Source organism: Cryptomeria japonica, chromosome 4 (genome assembly GCF_030272615.1).
Source record: "Cryptomeria japonica chromosome 4, Sugi_1.0, whole genome shotgun sequence".
Lineage (NCBI taxonomy): Eukaryota > Viridiplantae > Streptophyta > Pinopsida > Cupressales > Cupressaceae > Cryptomeria > Cryptomeria japonica.
In genome coordinates, this window is record NC_081408.1 from 287760978 (window position 1) to 287779169 (window position 18192).

Genomic DNA, 18192 nt, shown 5'->3' on the forward strand with positions numbered 1-18192 from the left:
CATATGGCTATCTATCCTAGTGACACTCACTGTTCATCACAAAGTGTTGCTTCTATCCTAGTGGTACTCCCTGTTCATCACAAAGTACTACGTGTGGGACACTCAATGTTCATCACAAAGTGTTACTCACATTTGCACTCCCTGTTCATCACAAAGTGCTGCTCATATTTTAGTACTCCCTGTTCATCACAAAGTACTCTATCTTGGTACTCACTGTTCATCACAAAGTGCCTTGATCTATTCTAGTCTTCCCTAGAGGACTTGCTTGAGTGTATCCTCTCAGCAGCTTATCCAATCGATAGCGTATGTTCATCACAGAACTGCCGATTTGACCTAGAAGACGCAACTTCACACTTTTTAAAACACAAACGCGTTTACCTGACATAAACATGCTTAAAGACTGCACAGACGCGCCTGAAAAACACAGACGCGCCTGATAAACACAGACGTGCCTATGCTCTGCACAGACGCGCCTGGGCGACACAGACGTGCCTTCTTGGCACAGACGCGACTGACCATCACAAACGCGGCCACATTTGACACAGACGTGGTTTCAAACGCAGACGCGCCTGACACAAACACAGACGCGCCTTGTGAACACAGACGCGCCTGGCACCAACGCAGACGCGCTTGGACGTTTTTGGACATTTTTTGGATCCTAGTCTAAGCGCATTTATTGCTTTACCTACCATGCATTAATGACAATATTAAATGCGTCAAAGTACGAGGAGGTTTGGTGGTACTTACCGGCTCTCCTGCCTCTGCTAGCCTCTGAAATCGACGAACGCGGTCGAATCTATGAATGAAGGCCATCGCTGCTGACTGCTGCTTCTCTATTTTCGCTCTGCACTCTGCTCTCGTGGATGTGTAGATGACAATGAGGATGTATTTACCCCGTGGTCTATCTTATAGCCTACCCTAGCCCTTGCCCTTGTTTCCCGAGTCAGTCTTCATTATCCCGTGACTTTGTCGCTTTATCCGGTCATTCCATTCTAGCCTTTCTTTCTTATCGAGAGATTGTCTGCAATCTTTTCAGACATTTTCATCCAATCTCTCGAGGGGGCATATCATTCCCATATTGGGGCAAATTTGTATCAGTTCATCTTATCCTCTTTGAAACAACGCAACAAGCCGCATTGTCTCAAAGAGGGGCAAAATGTAGACACCCAAAATTGTCCAGTCTAATTAAATAAATATTTTTATTTATTTAATTATCTAAGCTTAATTCTTCTATTAATTAAATAAATCTTTATTTATTTAATTAATTCATTTATCCTTTTCTAGCCTTATTTCTCATTTAAATAAATACATTCATTTATTTAAATTATCCTTTTCCTAAATTAAATAAATATCTTATTTATTTAATTGATCCCACTCCTTCTATTAATTAAATAAATCTTTATTTATTTAATTAATTCATTAACCTTTTCTACCCATGACACATGTCATTCATCTCTTAATTCATACACTATCTACCCCTTTCATTATTTTATTATTTCTTTTACCTACCCTCTAATCATAGCCGACCTCCTTTTACACCTCTCAATCTTATCCCTCCATTTCATATAGTGTATTCTATATAAGGAGATGCTTCCTTCATTATCAAGGCCTAATCGTTCTATGCATCCTAATGAATCATCTTAATGACTTGACTACACTACGATCCTACTTGCAACCACATTCTGTTCTTTGTTGAGCTCTTGTGCACATAAAATCTGAAAGCAAATATATCAAGCAAGATCAATGGAGATAGGAAGAATGGAGATCCAAACCCTATTGGACATGTGATGGTATAATCTTTGTGATTTCGTTTGATTTGCATTGTCTTAGGTAATCTTCATATGTTATGGTGGATCTTTGTTGTTGTTAGGCTAGGGTTTTGTGGTTGAATTCATTTAGCCTTTCAATATCGTTATTGTTGTTATCCATTTTCACCATATACAATTACCATGTGGAATTGTAGGGTGAGTTGTAGGATGAGTGAATGAGTCATTTGGACAAGAAGAATTAAATAGTGCACACACTTTAGCAATTAATGAAAGGATACATGAAATCAATCTTTGTGATCAATATGAAAATGATAGTTTAAAATGTTGATACCTCTATGTTTAAATATGAGTCGTAGACCATAATATTTTCAATTTGTTCAATTCTCATATTTATTATTGACAATCTGAATAGCATTATTTCTATTGAAAACAGAAAATTTAATATCCAAAAAAAAAAATCTAGCCAAAACATTTATAGAAAGAGGTACTTACTAAATGTCAGATTAGAAACTCTTTGAACTTATTTGAAATATACAAAATTATCTCTACTCTATTTAGATTTTGGAAGAAAATAAATAGACTTTGGCAGGTCTAATACAATAGTTTCTAAAAATATTTTGTCTAACAGCTAACGTGTGTTGCCTATGATTTCACATTTTGCATATTTTGAAATCATGTCTGTCTATCAAATAATTCTGAGTCATTCTGTCAAACAATTTACGTGCCTTGTCGAAGCTACAGTATCTGACCAAATTCATTTCTATTGTCCCGTGGTGGATGTCCATACCCCGTTCTAAAGCTCCCATTTCGCACAGGCTGGGAGGATCCTGGAAAAGGTTATGGAGTCTGAGTTAACACCAAACGATCAAATTTGGTTGAAAGTTTCTGAACTTAACAAATGCATTTTGAGCATATCTTGCAATCATAGCGTTCCATGATACCACATTTCTTTGAGGCATCTGCTCAAACAGTTCATGTGTCCTGTCTTTGCTTCCACATTTTGCATACATGTCTAGTAGAGTATTTCCAGCTATAATATCTGAGACTAATTGCACTTCGTTTATGCTTTGATGGATGTCCATACCCTATTCCAAAACTCCCATTTTGGCAGACGCAGGGAGTACGCTGGAAAATATTGATTGGGATGGAAACCTGTTTATAACAAAAACTGCATCATGAGCATACCCATGCGTTCTGTTTTCTGCAAAAATCATTTGCATAAGGCCCTGAAAATACCTCGGAAGCTCTCTAGCAGGGATGGAAATCTTTGCAACTGGCCAAAAAAAAATACTTCCGTGACAGCGGCGAGACAGATGGTAGCGCCCGCTGTGTTTTATGCCTTCAAACGCTTTCAAGTTTCAAACTGCTACGCGGGAATGGTATTCAAATTCAAATGTTAACGGTGAGAACGGGACGGACAGGAGGGAATGGAGGTTGGGAAAAAAAGCGGAAGACGGGAACGCAATGAACGGAAATGTCACGTCAAAGGTTAACAGTGGGCCCGGCCACCTACGCAGTCAATGCTTCGAGTGTGCCGGTTAAGCCAGGCCCAGATTGTCCTAGTTACTCAGGCTTGCCCGAAGAAGGAAAGTAGATATTTTGTATGTATGTTCTTGTTAATGTAACTGATTGGTAGAGCTTGAGTTTGTCCCTCTCTGTTTTTTGACAGCAGGATAGCACATACTATTATCTCTGTTAAAACGATGTAATTATGTTTTTAGATCAATACAAACTTCCCCGCTCAAGTGGTTTACCGAGAAAAAGAAATAAATAATAAAAAGTGGTATGATTAAATTTCAGATGACCCAAATTCCCCTAACTCAAATTAATGAGTACAATTGAAATCCCTTTATAATCCAAGATAATCTTAGTATTTGCTTTTTAATCTATAAATGGAATATTACTCACGTCTGTCCTATGTGCCCATCGCCTTATTTTGCTATCTTGATTTAAGCCATCATTGATTTGTTTAAGGTTCAGGTTCTCGTGCATTTGATACAGACATCAAATATTTTTGCCTAAACAATCTGTAATTCCATTGGATGTTCTGGAAAACTTCGTAAGTGCGCCAGCACGATGCCCACCTTCTCAGTGGTTTTCTTTGTTTTAGTGGATAGAGGCGGCTTAGGCTAGATAAGCCATTAATATCCATCCCAAGAATTCAAACACTCTCACAAACAACTTATATTGTATATATACATATAATGTGGGTAGGGGTTGAAGCATTGCTCAACACATTTCAAGCGTCCACGGAGATGAATAAGTTTAATTCGAGGCCTTTGGCGATTGTCCTTATTCTGGCCGCTTGTATCGTGTGGAGGGCCTCTGCAGCGGGAAGCGTAGCCATATACTGCGGCCAAAATGGCAACGAAGCCTCTCTTACGCAAACTTGCGCCACGGGTAACTTCAAATACGTCATTCTCGCATTTCTCCCTGTCTTCGAAAATGGCTGCACACCGCAGCTCAATCTGGCGGGCCACTGAGACCCTTCTTCTGGCGGCTGCAAATCGCTGAGCACTGAAATAAAGTAATGCCAGCAGAGAAACATAAAGGTGTTTCTGTCCATGGGAGGAGGCGCTGGAAGCTATTCCATCGCCTCTGCTCAAGATGCACAGAACGTGGCGAACTATCAGTGGAACAATTTCCTGAGCGGGAGTTCTTCGTCATGGCCTCTAGGTGACGCTGTCTTAGACGGAATCGACTTCGACATCGAGGCAATGACTGAGCACTGGGACGATCTGGCTAGAGCGGTGTCTGCTCTTTCCTCTCGAGGAAGCAAAAAGGTGTTCCTAAGCGCCGCTCCGCAGTGCCCTTATCCCGACGCCTATCTAGGAAGTGCCCTGCGGATGGAGCTATTTGACTACGTTTGGATTCAGTTCTACAACAACCCCCCTTGCCAATACGCCAACAGAGACGCTTCTAATCTGGTGAGCTCATGGAACAAGTGGACAATTTCCGTACCCAAAACCACGAGTTTCTTTCTGGGACTTCCCGCTTCCAGCAGCGATGTAGGAAGTGGGTTCATTCCCGCCGCTACGCTGAAGTCGAGTGTGCTGCCTCAGATCCAGAAGTCATCTAAATATGCGGGAGTGATGCTGTGGTCAAAGTTCTATGACGAGTAGACTCAATACAGCTCTTCTCTTAAAGCTTCTGTCTGAGATCAGAGATGATGGTTACCTGAGTTATTAACTATATTTAGTAATAAATAATAATACTCGAATCTACTGAAGTTGAACTCGTGTTTCCATGAATCCCCCGCTTGTAAATAGAGGTTTTCATAACTGAAATCGAAGCTCAGGTAAAATATTGTGTGCATTTAATTTTGTCCTCTGGAGTGATCCGGGGGATATTTTCACCAAAAATTGAAGTATCTCCAAAGCTCCAAAAATCAGCATCATGGTAAAGTTCTTGAGATCCTAAATCCAATGCCACTTGAATGGACAAAAAAGGAGTCCATACGTTCGAGTTATGATCGGTCAAAGCTTGGTCAAACCAAGTATAGAGGCTCTCAAAAGGTCAAAAATAATCATCCCAAAAGTGATCAACAATGGGTTTCAAATTAAAGAGCTTGTCAAGAGCTTTCCAAGGGTGTTCATTTTATCAAAAACGGAGTCTGTATGGAAAAGTTATGACAATTTGAAATTTGGGGGAAAGTATGATTTGATGACGTCAACACGATGTCATCGTACTGTTCAGGCGTTTAAAACTATTTGTGGGTTTTGAACCGATAACCCCATGTAACCAACTACACCTCTCCGACCACGAAAATGGCGCTTAACTAAATTTAGCGCTTTGTGTTATTTAAAGAAGAAACTGCTTAATGCGATTTAAAGAAGAGCCAATGGGAGTTGAACTCCCAACCAGCGGTCACCTAAAATCAAGGATGACCACTACGCTATTAATAGCGCATGGGATATTTTTGGAGGATATTCTACTTATCCAAACATATTTCGCATAACTTTATTTAAATAAGGTTATTTATTAAAAAGCAAACCCCTAATAATGGAGTAAAATCCAAACCATAAAATGGAAAGAGGATATCTATGGGATTATTTTCCCAAGGGGGATTATTTTTTGGTTTTGGTGGTTTTAGCCTAATTATGGCTAATTTTATGTATAAAAGGGGGTATTAGGCCTTTGAAAATCAACCAGGTGATGAGAAGGAGATTATGAGCTTGAAAATTTGTTCATTATTCCTGCACATTGGAGAATAATGTTGCCATTGCACTTGAAGGGAATATCTTGTAACACTTGTAATTGATTTTGGAGCTAATCGGATCGGTCCCCCTATTAGAGCAGGACCCGGAGACGTAGTCCGACCCGCGGACGAACTCCGTTATCAATTGTGTGTTGTCTTCTATCTTTCTACTCTCTTTCTTTCAGTTCATTACCTTTATTATGCTTTGTTCATTTAAGCATTATTATGTTAATTCGCTCAGATTAAAGCTTTGAATTAACTTGTGTAATATTGTTAAGCATTTGTCTGTAATTGTCATAGATCCTAATCAGATCATGGAGTAAGACTAGGTTAACGTAAACATAATGGATCTTTACGATCGCGTAACAGTGGTATAGTCGGGAGCAACACATACTTAAGAAGATAACTGTTAAGAGTTAGAAAGTTTTTTTTTTTTTAAAATCAAATTGCCAGCTCTATAAAATATCAAATAAGTGCTCAATTATAGGAATTAATACTTGGAATGCATTAGTACCTCTCCACCTTCCATCCTAAATTTCATTAAATATGAGTTTCATGCCTCTCTCAAAATAGAAACATATTACAATCCTAAGCACTGAAAATTACAACTATATAATAGCAATTTAACAAATCAAGGTTAAAATTTATAGTAGAAGTCCACCTAGGTTAAACAAAGGTTAAAACTGATTATTAAAAAACAAACAAACAAATAATAATACTTTTATCAATATGACCGATCCCCTCTTGGTTGGGCGTCCACTTTTGTGAAACAAATAAAAATCAGAATAAAAACTTTAGTTGGGCCAACCTCATGGGGATATGCACCTGATTTGGGAGAAAGTTTTAATTTAAATAAAATTACCTCTTACTTGACCAACTTGCATAAAGAGGTGCACTTTTTGGTGAAATGGTGTGCTTTCGAAGATATAAATAAGAATCTGTTTGAGGAATTGAGCCAAGAAATTGAATTTATCTTTCCTATCTCAAGAGAAAAATTAGTGAGTTGAATTCTAAAGATCACTTTCTGAATTTAAGAGCAGCTTTGAAGTAGGACCTTAAAGATTGTGTTTAGAATCTAACATAAAATATCTTCTAAATTCATTCAAGCATATTTGTCTAGTTTTATGAGCAAATTGTTGCAAATTTTATGAGCAAAAAGAGAATCAAATCATAGGAGATAATCAAAGTGGAGAATATTGGTTGTAGGGTCTCAACCAAGGTTTATGATCTAAGGTATAAAATAGGGCATTTAATAAGGGGACACTATAAGTTTTATCGGAGAAACATTATTGCCAACCTAAGTGATGAACAACTGTTAATGCATTTTAGTCAAAGGGATCTAAGGACTCTAGATAGGGAAAAGAAGAAAATTGCAAGAAGCAAAGACAACTCAAGGAGTTAACCAATAGAACAAGAATTTAGGACCTTCATCAAGCAAATAACCCAAGGCATGCAAAACATAAACGCCACCATATGTATTCTTGGACCCAACCAAAGGAATGAGAGTCTACGCCACTCTTAGGAAATTCAAAGTGACAACATAACCAACTTTTATTCAACCCCAAGAACTACTTGGGCTTCCTTTTGAACTAAGCAAACATCGTCAAGGGGAATGGAGGGGATTAGGACACCCAGTCTCAATATGAATTAATTTGCCAAAGCATACAAGGCTTGACCTTAAAGTCAGGAAAAGAATCCCATTCACAGTATATTATAAGGTCAAGATAAGAAGGAAGCATAAAAATGAGAGGATTCAAGTTGATCAATATTTACAACACAAAATAGGAAAGTTAACCATCCCTACCTTTAATGGGTCGGTAAAAATCATGGCCCATGAATGGATTCAAAAATGGGAAACCTACTTGACCCTTAGCCCCATGTTAGAGAAATATTCCATTAAATTTACAATATTGCATATAGAAGGGGTCTCTCATGATTGTTGGAACCATGGCTTAATCACATAAAATCATCAAGCATAAAGGTCCCTATGATGCCTTCAAGAAAAAAACTCATTGAGAGGTTTGACCAAAACCACCCCCAAAGATACTTAAAAGAATTAACAAGAATAAGGCAAGAAGGAACCCTTGGAGAACATGTTACAAAGTTCCAGGACTAACCATAATGGTTACCGGAATATCTAAGGAAAGGATCAACTACCTATTTATAGAGGGATTAACAGATACAGTTCATGGCCTAGTAAGCGCCTTTGAACCTACCACACTCCAAGAAGCAATCCTAAAAGCCACCCAACTTGATGTTTTTGATAAAGATAAATGGATTTTACATGGACCCGAAACCAAAAGTTTTACAAAAACCAGCCATCAGTCAAACAAACATAAACCAACAGTAAAATAGGGGAGCACCCCAGAACAGTCACGAAAGCAAAAGAGACATAGACAACAAGATAAAACAAAAGAAAAACACTCAATTAAGAGAGTGCACCAGCTGCTTGTTCTTCTAGATGGAAATCTTGTTGATTTCCTCTAGTTCCTCCATAATGAGTCTAGAGGTACCCTTGTTGTTGCTCCTGCTTCTGGTTCTAGAACTAGGACAAGTGGTTTTGTTGTCTCCAGTAGCCAAATCTTCACCTCCAAGATCTTTCTCTGGTTCACTGTGGGAGGATTTATACACAAAGCCACCCAACTTGATGTTTCCCAAGCAAGGGAAAACAAATACTCTAAATGCAAAAGACAAAAAGACAAAAAGACAAAAAGTTCTATATTAAGAAAGGGCATAAGAGAGCTTTATTTCTAGGGATGATTGTGAAAAATTAAGGGAAAAATTATGCTTCTAATGCAAGAAAAAATGGGGGCCTAGGCATATTTGTAAGCATGACAGGAATAAAGAGAAAACGGTATGCTACAAATGCAAAGATGATGGAGGCACAAACACGTCTATCATCTAAAGGACCTTAACCAAAAAAATTTATGTTTCAAATGTAAAGAAAGATGGGAAGTAGGGTATAAATATGGGAACAAAAGCTAAGCCCGTAATATTGAACCAAGTTAGATTACCCCAAGGGATAAAATTGGTCATAGTTTGGCGTTCCTACCCCTTGTGGGGATAAGAAGAAAGTTAGTTTACTCGAATGGATGGAACTAGTCATAGTTGAATGTTCTTGTTGCTTGTGGGTATAAGGAGCAAGTTAGATTTCCCAAAGGGATGAAATTGGTCATAGTTGGATCTATTCCTATCACTTGTGGGATAAGAAGCAAGCTAGATTATCCTGGTCATAACTGGATGTTCATGTTGCTTATGTGATTAAAAGCAATTTACATTACTTTAAGGGTTAGAATTGGTCATAGTTGGACATTCCTACCACTGGTGGGGATAAGAAGCAAAATTTAGATTACCTCAAGGGATGAAACTAGTCATAGTTGGATATTTCCGCCATTTGTAAATTGTGGTGAAAAGAAGCAAATTAGATTACCCCAAGGGATGGAACTAGCCATAGTTTTACATTCCTATGACTTGTGGTATAAGAAACAATTTATTTTACCCTAGTGGATGGAACTAGTCATTGTTAGAGATTCATTTTGCTTGTGAGATGAGAATCAAGTTAGATTACCCTAGTGAATGGAATTGGTCATAGTTGGATGTTCCTACTTCTTGTGTAATAAGAGGCAAGTTAGATTACCCCAAGAGATTGAACTAGTTATAGTTGGATGTTCATGTCGCTTGTGGGATAAGAAGCAAGCTATATTACCCTAGTGAATAGAAGTGGGCATAGATAGATGTTCCTACTGCTTGTGGGATAAGAAGAAAGTTATAATACCCTAAGAGATGGAATTGGTCATAGTTAGATGTTCCTATTGCTTGTGGTATGTGATGCAAATTCAAATGACTTGGATGTTGTGTTCTATTGGGCTTCATTGGGTTGGGTAGTTTACCAGCACCCTTTCAAGTCTCCTCTTGAACAAATCAATGATCGATTATAAGATAATTAGCTAACTTCATCATGTTATCATAATTTGTTTATTTGGTAATTTCTCATTATTTCTTAAGCCGCTAATGATAAATTAAGTTCACTTTATCTTGTTATTGTGGGAATCATTATTTTCTTACATGAACAAGTTGATTCCAAATCCTAATGTGTCAGAGTACTAGGGTAAATCTATGGATACATTCTAGTCAATAAGAAGGAATCTAATAATATATGCCTTTGTGTGTATGCTTAGTGTTTACATTTATCCATGTGTATGCTCTAATGTGTTTCCAGCTTATATGCTCCATTAATATCTATGATTATTATAAGCATATTTCTATCATCATGAGATTTCTATTTTTAAGAATAACAAAAGTGAACCAAAAGATATAAATTTATTTAGAAATAATATCAAATTTAAGGTCATAGATTGTGTGTCATACTTCTCATCCTCATCTTAATATCACATTGTTGCGAATTATTAAGATACCCCACTTGGGAGTAAAGACAAAACATATCTCAATTCAAAATTGTAAGTTGAGTTATTATCAAAGTTGCACAATAGAAGCTAATCACATCCCATGAAGGAATTATGGATGACAAGTCTCCAAGGGCTATGATTTGGATAAAATTGACATTTCTTGAGGACAACAAATTTTGGGAAGGGTGTAAGTTATCAGTTTTCTGCCAAAATAGAAATTGATTGCAACCCTAAGCAATGAAAATATATATAATAGAAATTTCAAAGATCAAGGTTCAAAATTCTAATAGAAGTTGACCTAGGCTAAAAAAGGGTTAGGGCCGATTATATAAAAATAAAAAAATAAATAAACAATACTTTTATTAGTGTGGTCACCCCTCCCCCGATCTCTCCCACTCCCCTCTTGTAAAAAAAATAAAAAATAGATACAAACCTTTAGTTGGGTTGACCTCATGGGGATAAGCACCCAATTTTAGAGGGAAATTAAATTTTAAAAAATTACCTCTTACTTGGCCAACTGACATAAAGAGGTGCACTTTTCGGTGAAGGGGTGTGATTTGGAAGATCTAAATAAGAATCAATTTGACGAAATTAGGCAAGGAATTAAATTTGTGTTTCCTACCTCAAGAGTAGACTTTCTGAGAAAAGTTATGAAGATTAGTTTCACAATTTAAGAACAACTTTGTTTAGTATAACCTTGAATATTGTGTTCCGAATCTAAGAGAAGGTCTCTTTAAAACTCATGAGAATATTTGTCTTATATTTATGAGCAGACTTTTTTTAGACTTTTCGATTAGAAAGATAATTGGATCAAAGAAGATAATTGAAGAGGAGTAGATCAAGTACAGGGCTCAACTAGGATTTGTGATTTAGGGTAAAATATTGGGGCATTTAATAAAGGGAACATTACAATGTTGTACTACCCCTTAGGACACCATATGACCCCTAACAACACTATATGGTGTCATAAGGGGTCATCTGTTGTCCTTAGGGGTCATATGGTGTCCCATGACCTCTTAGGACACCATATGACCTATAACAACCCAATATGGTGTCTTAAGGGGTCATATGGTGTCCTAAGGGGTCATAGGACATAATATGACCCCTTAGAACACCATAGGACCCATAACGACCGAATATGGTGTCATAAGGGGTCGTATATTGTCCATACGGGTCATATGACGTCCCATGACCCCTTAGGACACAATATGACCCATAATGACACAATTTGGTGTCTTAAGGGGTTATATGGTGTCCTAAGGGGTTGTAGGACACAATATGACCCCTTAGGACACCATAGGACCCATAACGACCCAATATGGTGTCTTAAGGGTTCATATGGTGTCCTAAGGGGTCACATTGTGTCCTACGACCCCTTAGGACACCATATGACCCCTAATGATACCATATGGTGTCACAAGGGGTCGTATGTTGTCCTTAGGGGTCATATAGTGTCACATGATCCCTTAGGACACAATATGACCCATAACGACACAATTTGGTGTCTTAAGGGGTCATATGGTGTCCTAAGGGGTCGTAGGACACAATGTGACCCCTTAGGACACCATATGACCCCTAACGACACCATATGGTGTTATAAGGGGTCGTATGTTGTCCTTAGGGGTCATATGGTGTCCCATGACCCCTTAGGACACCATATGACCCATAATGACACAATTTGGTATCTTAAGGGGTCATATGGTGTCCTAAGGGGTCGTATGTTGTCCTTAGGGGTCATATGGTGTGCCATGACCCCTTAGGACACAATATGACCCATAATGACATAATTTGGTGTCTTGAGGGGTCATATGGTGTCCTAAGGGGTCGTAGGACACAATATGACCCCTTAGGACACCATAGGACTCATAACGACCCCAATATGGTGTCTTAAGGGGTCATATGGTGTCCTAAGAGGTAGTAGGACACAATATGACCCCTTAGCACACTATAGGACCCATAACGACCCAATATGGTGTCATAAGGGGTCATATGTTGTCCTTAGGGGTCATATGGTGTCCCATGACCCCTTAGGACACAATATGACCCATAACAACACAATTTGGTGCTTTAAGGGGTCATATGGTGTCCTAAGGGGTTGTAGGACACAATATGACCCCTTAGGACACCATATGACCCCTAATGACACCATATGGTATCATAAGGGGTCGTATGTTGTCCTTAGGGGTCATATGGTGTCCCATGACCCCTTAGGACACTATATGACTCATAACGACATAATTTGATGTCTTAAGGGGTCATATGGTGTCCTAAGGGGTCGTAGGACACAATATGACCCCTTAGGACACCATAGGACCCATAACGACCCAATATGGTGTCATAAGGGGTAGTATGTTGTCCTTAGGGGTCATGTGGTGTCCCATGACCCCTTAGGACACAATATGACCCATAACGACACAATTTGGTGTCTTAATGTGTCATATAGTGTCCTAAGGGGTCGTAGGACACAATATGACCCCTTAGGACACCATAAGACCCATAACGACCCAATATGGTGTCATAAGGGGTCGTATGGTGTCCTAAGGGGTCGTAGGGCACAATATGACCCCTCAGGACACCATAGGACCCCTAACGACACCATATGGTGTCATAAGGGGTCATATGACCCATAACGACACCATATAGAGTTGTAAAGGGTCATATCTCTCTATCTCTCTCTATCTCTCTCTCCCTTCCTTCTCCCCATCTCTCTCTCCCTTCACCCTTCCCATCTCTCTCTCTCTCTCTCTCTCTATATATATATATATATATATATCCCCATGTCTCTCTCCCCTAATCTCTCTCTCTCTCTCTCTCTCTCTCTCTCTCCCTCCCTTCCTTCCTCGACCCTCCCTCCCCCTCTCTCTCTCTAACTCTCTCCCCTAATCTCTCTCTATCTCTCTCTCTTCCCCCTCCCCATCTCTCTCTCTCTCTAATATCATATACTAATTTATTTATAAATTAATATATTAATATGTTAATAAACAGTAGATTAATTATGTGCAAATTGAGTTAGTGAATTTACTTTATTAAAATCGGATATCCGATATAATCGGTTATTTGGATATCCGATTTTTGTTGTACAATTTTCAAATTTCAAATTTTGGCTCATGAATGCTTTGGGATTTGGCTTGGAAGTGACAAGCCTGGAATGTCAATTGAAAAACGTGTTTTTCAGTATTCCTTGATTTTTTAGACTTTACACTAGTGGTTGACGACATTTTTTTGTAGCAAAAATGATTTTAAAAAAAAAAGGGTTTTTTAAGGATGTTCTCAGCTTTCCAAAAATATAAGGCTTGTCTTATTTCGACTTTAATAAATAATTATTATTTATTTTCTAATTGAATTCTGACAATAGTCTTGATTGATAGACTGATTACATATTTTAAAAATAATGTTCACGACTTATTCAGATTTTCATGTCAAGTTGCATAACTCTGATTTTCTGAAATTTCATTGCCACTTAAGAGCCTGTTTTAGCACACCATGATCTTGCACATAGCCATAACCTAGAGATCCACATGCCATTGTATAGATTGAAATATTATAGGTTAGGTGTAAAACATAATACTACCAAAGCACACTATCAGAACCTTGCACAAACTCCAATGTAGAGATTTCAAAACTATCAAAACTGTCAAAACATAGTTTTGAGCTTAACGACTAGTTAGAGATTTCTTTTTTTTTCGGAGCGATTTTTGGGTTTGTGGATCTAATTGGCACTTCACTCGATGTACCTGAGTGCCTGACCGACCTTCCTTGGTAGTCCACACTTCATTATTGTCTTTGGTGGAGGATACCTTCACATTTTGAGTTCGACCTATTTTACAAATTTCATTTTCTTGTCTTGGAGAATGTAATATTTTGTGACCGACCCATATGTGTTCCAGATATGTTCCAGATGCAAGTCTCTCTTTAATTGATTACCTTATGCAGGCGTACTGACACGAACATAAAATACAAACAATAAAATCCAACCCAGCGAATAATTTTGGCAAGTCGTATCAACTTATTTTTCACTGAAAGTACGCTATAAGCCCTCATCATTTGAGGAAAGTCTTCCAAAACCGAATAATTTTAAACGAAAACAAGAACTATCTCCTTTGAATTGTAGTGGGAAACCACGTTTCCGCCACGAATTTTTCGTACCGCTCTTGATTTTATCACACTAACATTCCAGTCCAAAAGACTTATATCCATTTATTTACCTACCCATAGATTCCAAAGCCTTCCAGAAGCCTTTCAGCTACACCTATATATATGCACTACAAGTAGGGATTGAAGCATGGCTCATTTCATTTCAAGTAGAATGGAGATGAATTTGAGAGCTGCGGCAATTGCCCTTATTCTGGCCACCTGTATCATATGGAGTGCTTCTGCAGAATGGCAACGAAGCTTCTCTTACCCAAACCTGCGCCACCGGTAACTTCAAATACGTCATTCTCGCATTTCTCCCCGTCTTTGGAAATGGCCAAACATCGCAGCTAAATCTAGCGGGCCACTGCGACCCTTCCTCCGGCGGCTGCAAATCACTGAGCGCCGAAATAAAATCATGCCAACAGAGAAACATAAAGGTGTTTCTGTCCTTGGGAGGAGGCGCTGGAAGCTATTCCATCGCCTCTGCTCAAGATGCACAGAACGTTGCGAACTATCTGTGGAACAATTTCCTGGGTGGGAGTTCTTCGTCGCGGCCTCTAGGCGACGTCGTTTTAGAGAGGATCGACTTCGACATCGAGGCAACGACTAAGCACTGGAACGATCTCGCCAGAGCGGTGTCTGCGCTTTCCTCTCACGGCGGCAAAAAGGTGTTCCTCAGCACTGCTCCGCAATGTCCTTTTCCCGACGCCTATGTGGGAAAGGCTCTGCAGACTGGGATTTTTGACTTTGTTTGGATTCAGTTCTACAATAACCCCCTTGCCAGTACGCCAACGGAGGCGATTCTCTGGTTAGCTCGTGGAAGCAGTGGATAAGTTCCATACCCAAAACGACCAGTTTCTTTCTGGGGCTTCCTGCGTCCAGCAGCGCTGCAGGTAGTGGATTTGTTCCCGGCTCTACGCTGAAGTCAAATGTGTTGCCTCAGCTGAAGAAGTCATCGAAATATGCGGGAGTAATGTTGTGGTCCAAGTTCTATGACGAGCAGACTCAATATAGCTCATCTATTAAAGGTTCTGTCTGATATCAGAGATGATCGTAGGTGAATGGTGTGTCTTGTTAAATAATACTCGAGCCTGATGTATTTAGATGGGTAGTACTCAAGTTTTAATAATGCTCATGGCTTCCACGAGCTCCCTACCCGGCCAAAGCGGCGGAAAAAAGGTGTTTCTCAGCGCTGCTCGGCAGTGCCCTTATCCCGATGCCTCTATGGGAAATGCCCTGCAGACGGGGCTTTTTGACTACGTTTGAATTCAGTTTTACAACAATCCCCCTTGCGAATACGGCAAGGGAGACGCTTCCAATCTGGTGAGCTCGTGGAACAAGTGGACCACTTCCATACCAAAAACTACGAGTTTCTTTTTGGGAGTTCCGGCTTCCAGCGTCGGTGCAAGTAGTGGGTTCATTGCCCCCGCTACGCTGAAGACGAACGTGCTGCCTCAGATCAAGAAGTCGTCCAAATATGCGGGAGTAATGCTGTGGTTCAAGTTCTATGACGAGCAAACTCAATACAGCTCATCTATTAAAGATTCTGTCTGAGATGAGAGATGTTCGTCACTTGAGCTACAGGCGTATAGTATAGTATATATCATGTTAAATAATACTCAACCCTCCTGTATTGGACTGTAAGTAGAGAATACTCGAGTTTAAATAATGCTCTTTGCTACTTATGTTCTCTTGTTGGCTTCGTTTTCGTAGCAATTTATGTTTGGCTGCTTGGATATATATGCCAGAAACGTGACGGCGGCTCCATTTCAGAACGGCCGTTTCTAAGTCTGCTGAACATTACTTCCGTTGCAGTCAAGCTTTCAAATTTTATTTTATTTTTGTTAAAAATAACTTTAAGTTCTGCCAATTTTAGGATGTTTTCTTCAGTTTTTTACTATTTCTAACAGTAAGGTGGGATAAAGTTTTTGCAGTTAGGGAATCTTATGAAATCTTGCAGTTGTCACTTTATTACAATTTTTTTTTCCAATCTTACTTTAACTTGGAATTAGGTTGTTGTCAGGTATTAATTTGTATTTTCTGCATAAAAAAACAGTTTATTTATATAACTTTTAAATATTATTGATCTTTCTATATATAAAATAATTGAGTAGTTATTATTAAATTTAAATTGATTGTCATTTAATTTGAAAGAAAAATTATTTAATATTTTAAAAATTAATTATATTATTATAATAAAATTAAAATTTATTTTACACATATATATACACACATTTCTTATATGCAACCTTTTCAAATTATGTTTTTCGTAGCTTACCTTGCCGTTACGTTTCATGTTTCTCGTTTTTGGTAAAATAGATTAAAATAACGATAATAAAATTAAAAGGCATTAAAGAAAAAAATTAGAAGGTGATAAATCAATGATTAATGAATGCATCAAAATATCTTTGAATGCATCAAAGTTCATAAAATGTGTGTTTAGTTAGCTTAGAGAAGGAAAATCCAATCAACCAAATTTGATTTTTAAAATTTGAAAAATATAGGCTTGTATTTGGAACCTTAGAAATAGCTTTTGTGAAAAATATAGGCTTGTTTCTGGAACCTTATAATGGAGATGAATATTGTTAATTTCAGAGCTGCAGGAAGTGCCCTTAAAATATGCTAGAGCCTCCTGTATTAGACTGCAAGTAGATAATTTTGGGGTTTTAAATAATGCTCTTCAGTTCTTATGTTCTCTTGTTGGCTTGGTTTCCCAACAATTTCCATTTTGCTGCTTGGCTATGGGAGTACTTATTGCTTTTAGTAAAAATGAAAGACAATAAACTTAGAAGGCAATAAAGACATAAAGTAGAAGGTAATAAATTTAGTGTTTGTATAGTGAAAGTTATTTTGAAGTTCACAACGTGCGTAATGTGTTAATTCAAATCATTAATCACAATTCATCTTAAAGAGATTAAAAAAGCCTTCTACTGGCCAAAGAGAATGAGAAGAAGACTATTATTAAAAGATACCCTACTCCATGTTATGCCCCATAATTCATTTGGGGTCGGCCGTAAAGAAAATTTTGCAGCTCACTTTAATGAGGAATAATGGGAAGTAGTGGTTGTTGATTTTGACAGGTTGGTTGGTTGGCGTGGTTATTCCTCTATATGAAATTTTTTTTCAAGTTTTTGTCTAAGGGGATTTTAAATTTTTTTTATGAATAAGTGTCAACATTCTATTAATTATTAGAAAAAAGATGCGTGGATGCTATTGAGACATGGACCAGCTAGGACTCGAACCTAGGACCTTCCACATGCTGTTGGAGTGCTCTACCATTGAGATATTGGCCTCTCTTGGACCAGTCCATCGTCGGTCCAGGTGTGGCTTATTTCCAACACCAACACCCCCCCTTAAGCCACACCTCTCGTGTGCTTGGGGCTCCTAGCCTGAACCTAGCTCTGATACCATGTTGAGACATGGACCAGCTAGGACTCGAACCTAGGACATTCCATACATTGCTGGAGTGCTCTACCACTGAGCTACTGGCCCCTCTTGGACTAGTCCATCATCGGTCCGGGTGTGGCTTATTTCCAACACCAACACCCCCCCTTAAGCCACACCTCCCGTGTGCTTGGGGCTCCTAACCTAGACCTGGCTCTAATACCATGTTGAGACATGGACCAGTTAGGACTCGAATCTAGGACCTTCCATACGCTGCTGGAGTGCTCTACCATTGAGCTAT

The 18192-nt window shown here is 38.6% G+C and overlaps 1 protein-coding gene, 1 non-coding gene and 1 pseudogene across 2 annotated transcripts; 2 read left to right on the forward strand and 1 right to left on the reverse strand.

Moving 5' to 3' along the window:
• The first annotated feature begins 3973 nt into the window (after positions 1-3973).
• LOC131071712 (acidic endochitinase-like) lies at positions 3974-4941 on the forward strand (annotated as a pseudogene).
• Positions 4942-8935: 3994 nt separating this feature from the next.
• On the forward strand, positions 8936-16188 carry LOC131071710 (acidic endochitinase-like). The gene is made up of 3 exons (XM_059219112.1): positions 8936-8956; positions 14699-15262; positions 15774-16188. The coding sequence occupies exons 1-3, from the start codon at positions 8936-8938 to the stop codon at positions 16059-16061; spliced, it is 873 nt and encodes a 290-aa protein (XP_059075095.1). The 3' UTR covers positions 16062-16188.
• Positions 16189-17927: 1739 nt separating this feature from the next.
• On the reverse strand, positions 17928-17999 carry TRNAI-AAU (transfer RNA isoleucine (anticodon AAU)). Its single transcript has one exon. It is a non-coding gene; the product is annotated as a tRNA-Ile (tRNA).
• Positions 18000-18192: the final 193 nt, after the last annotated feature.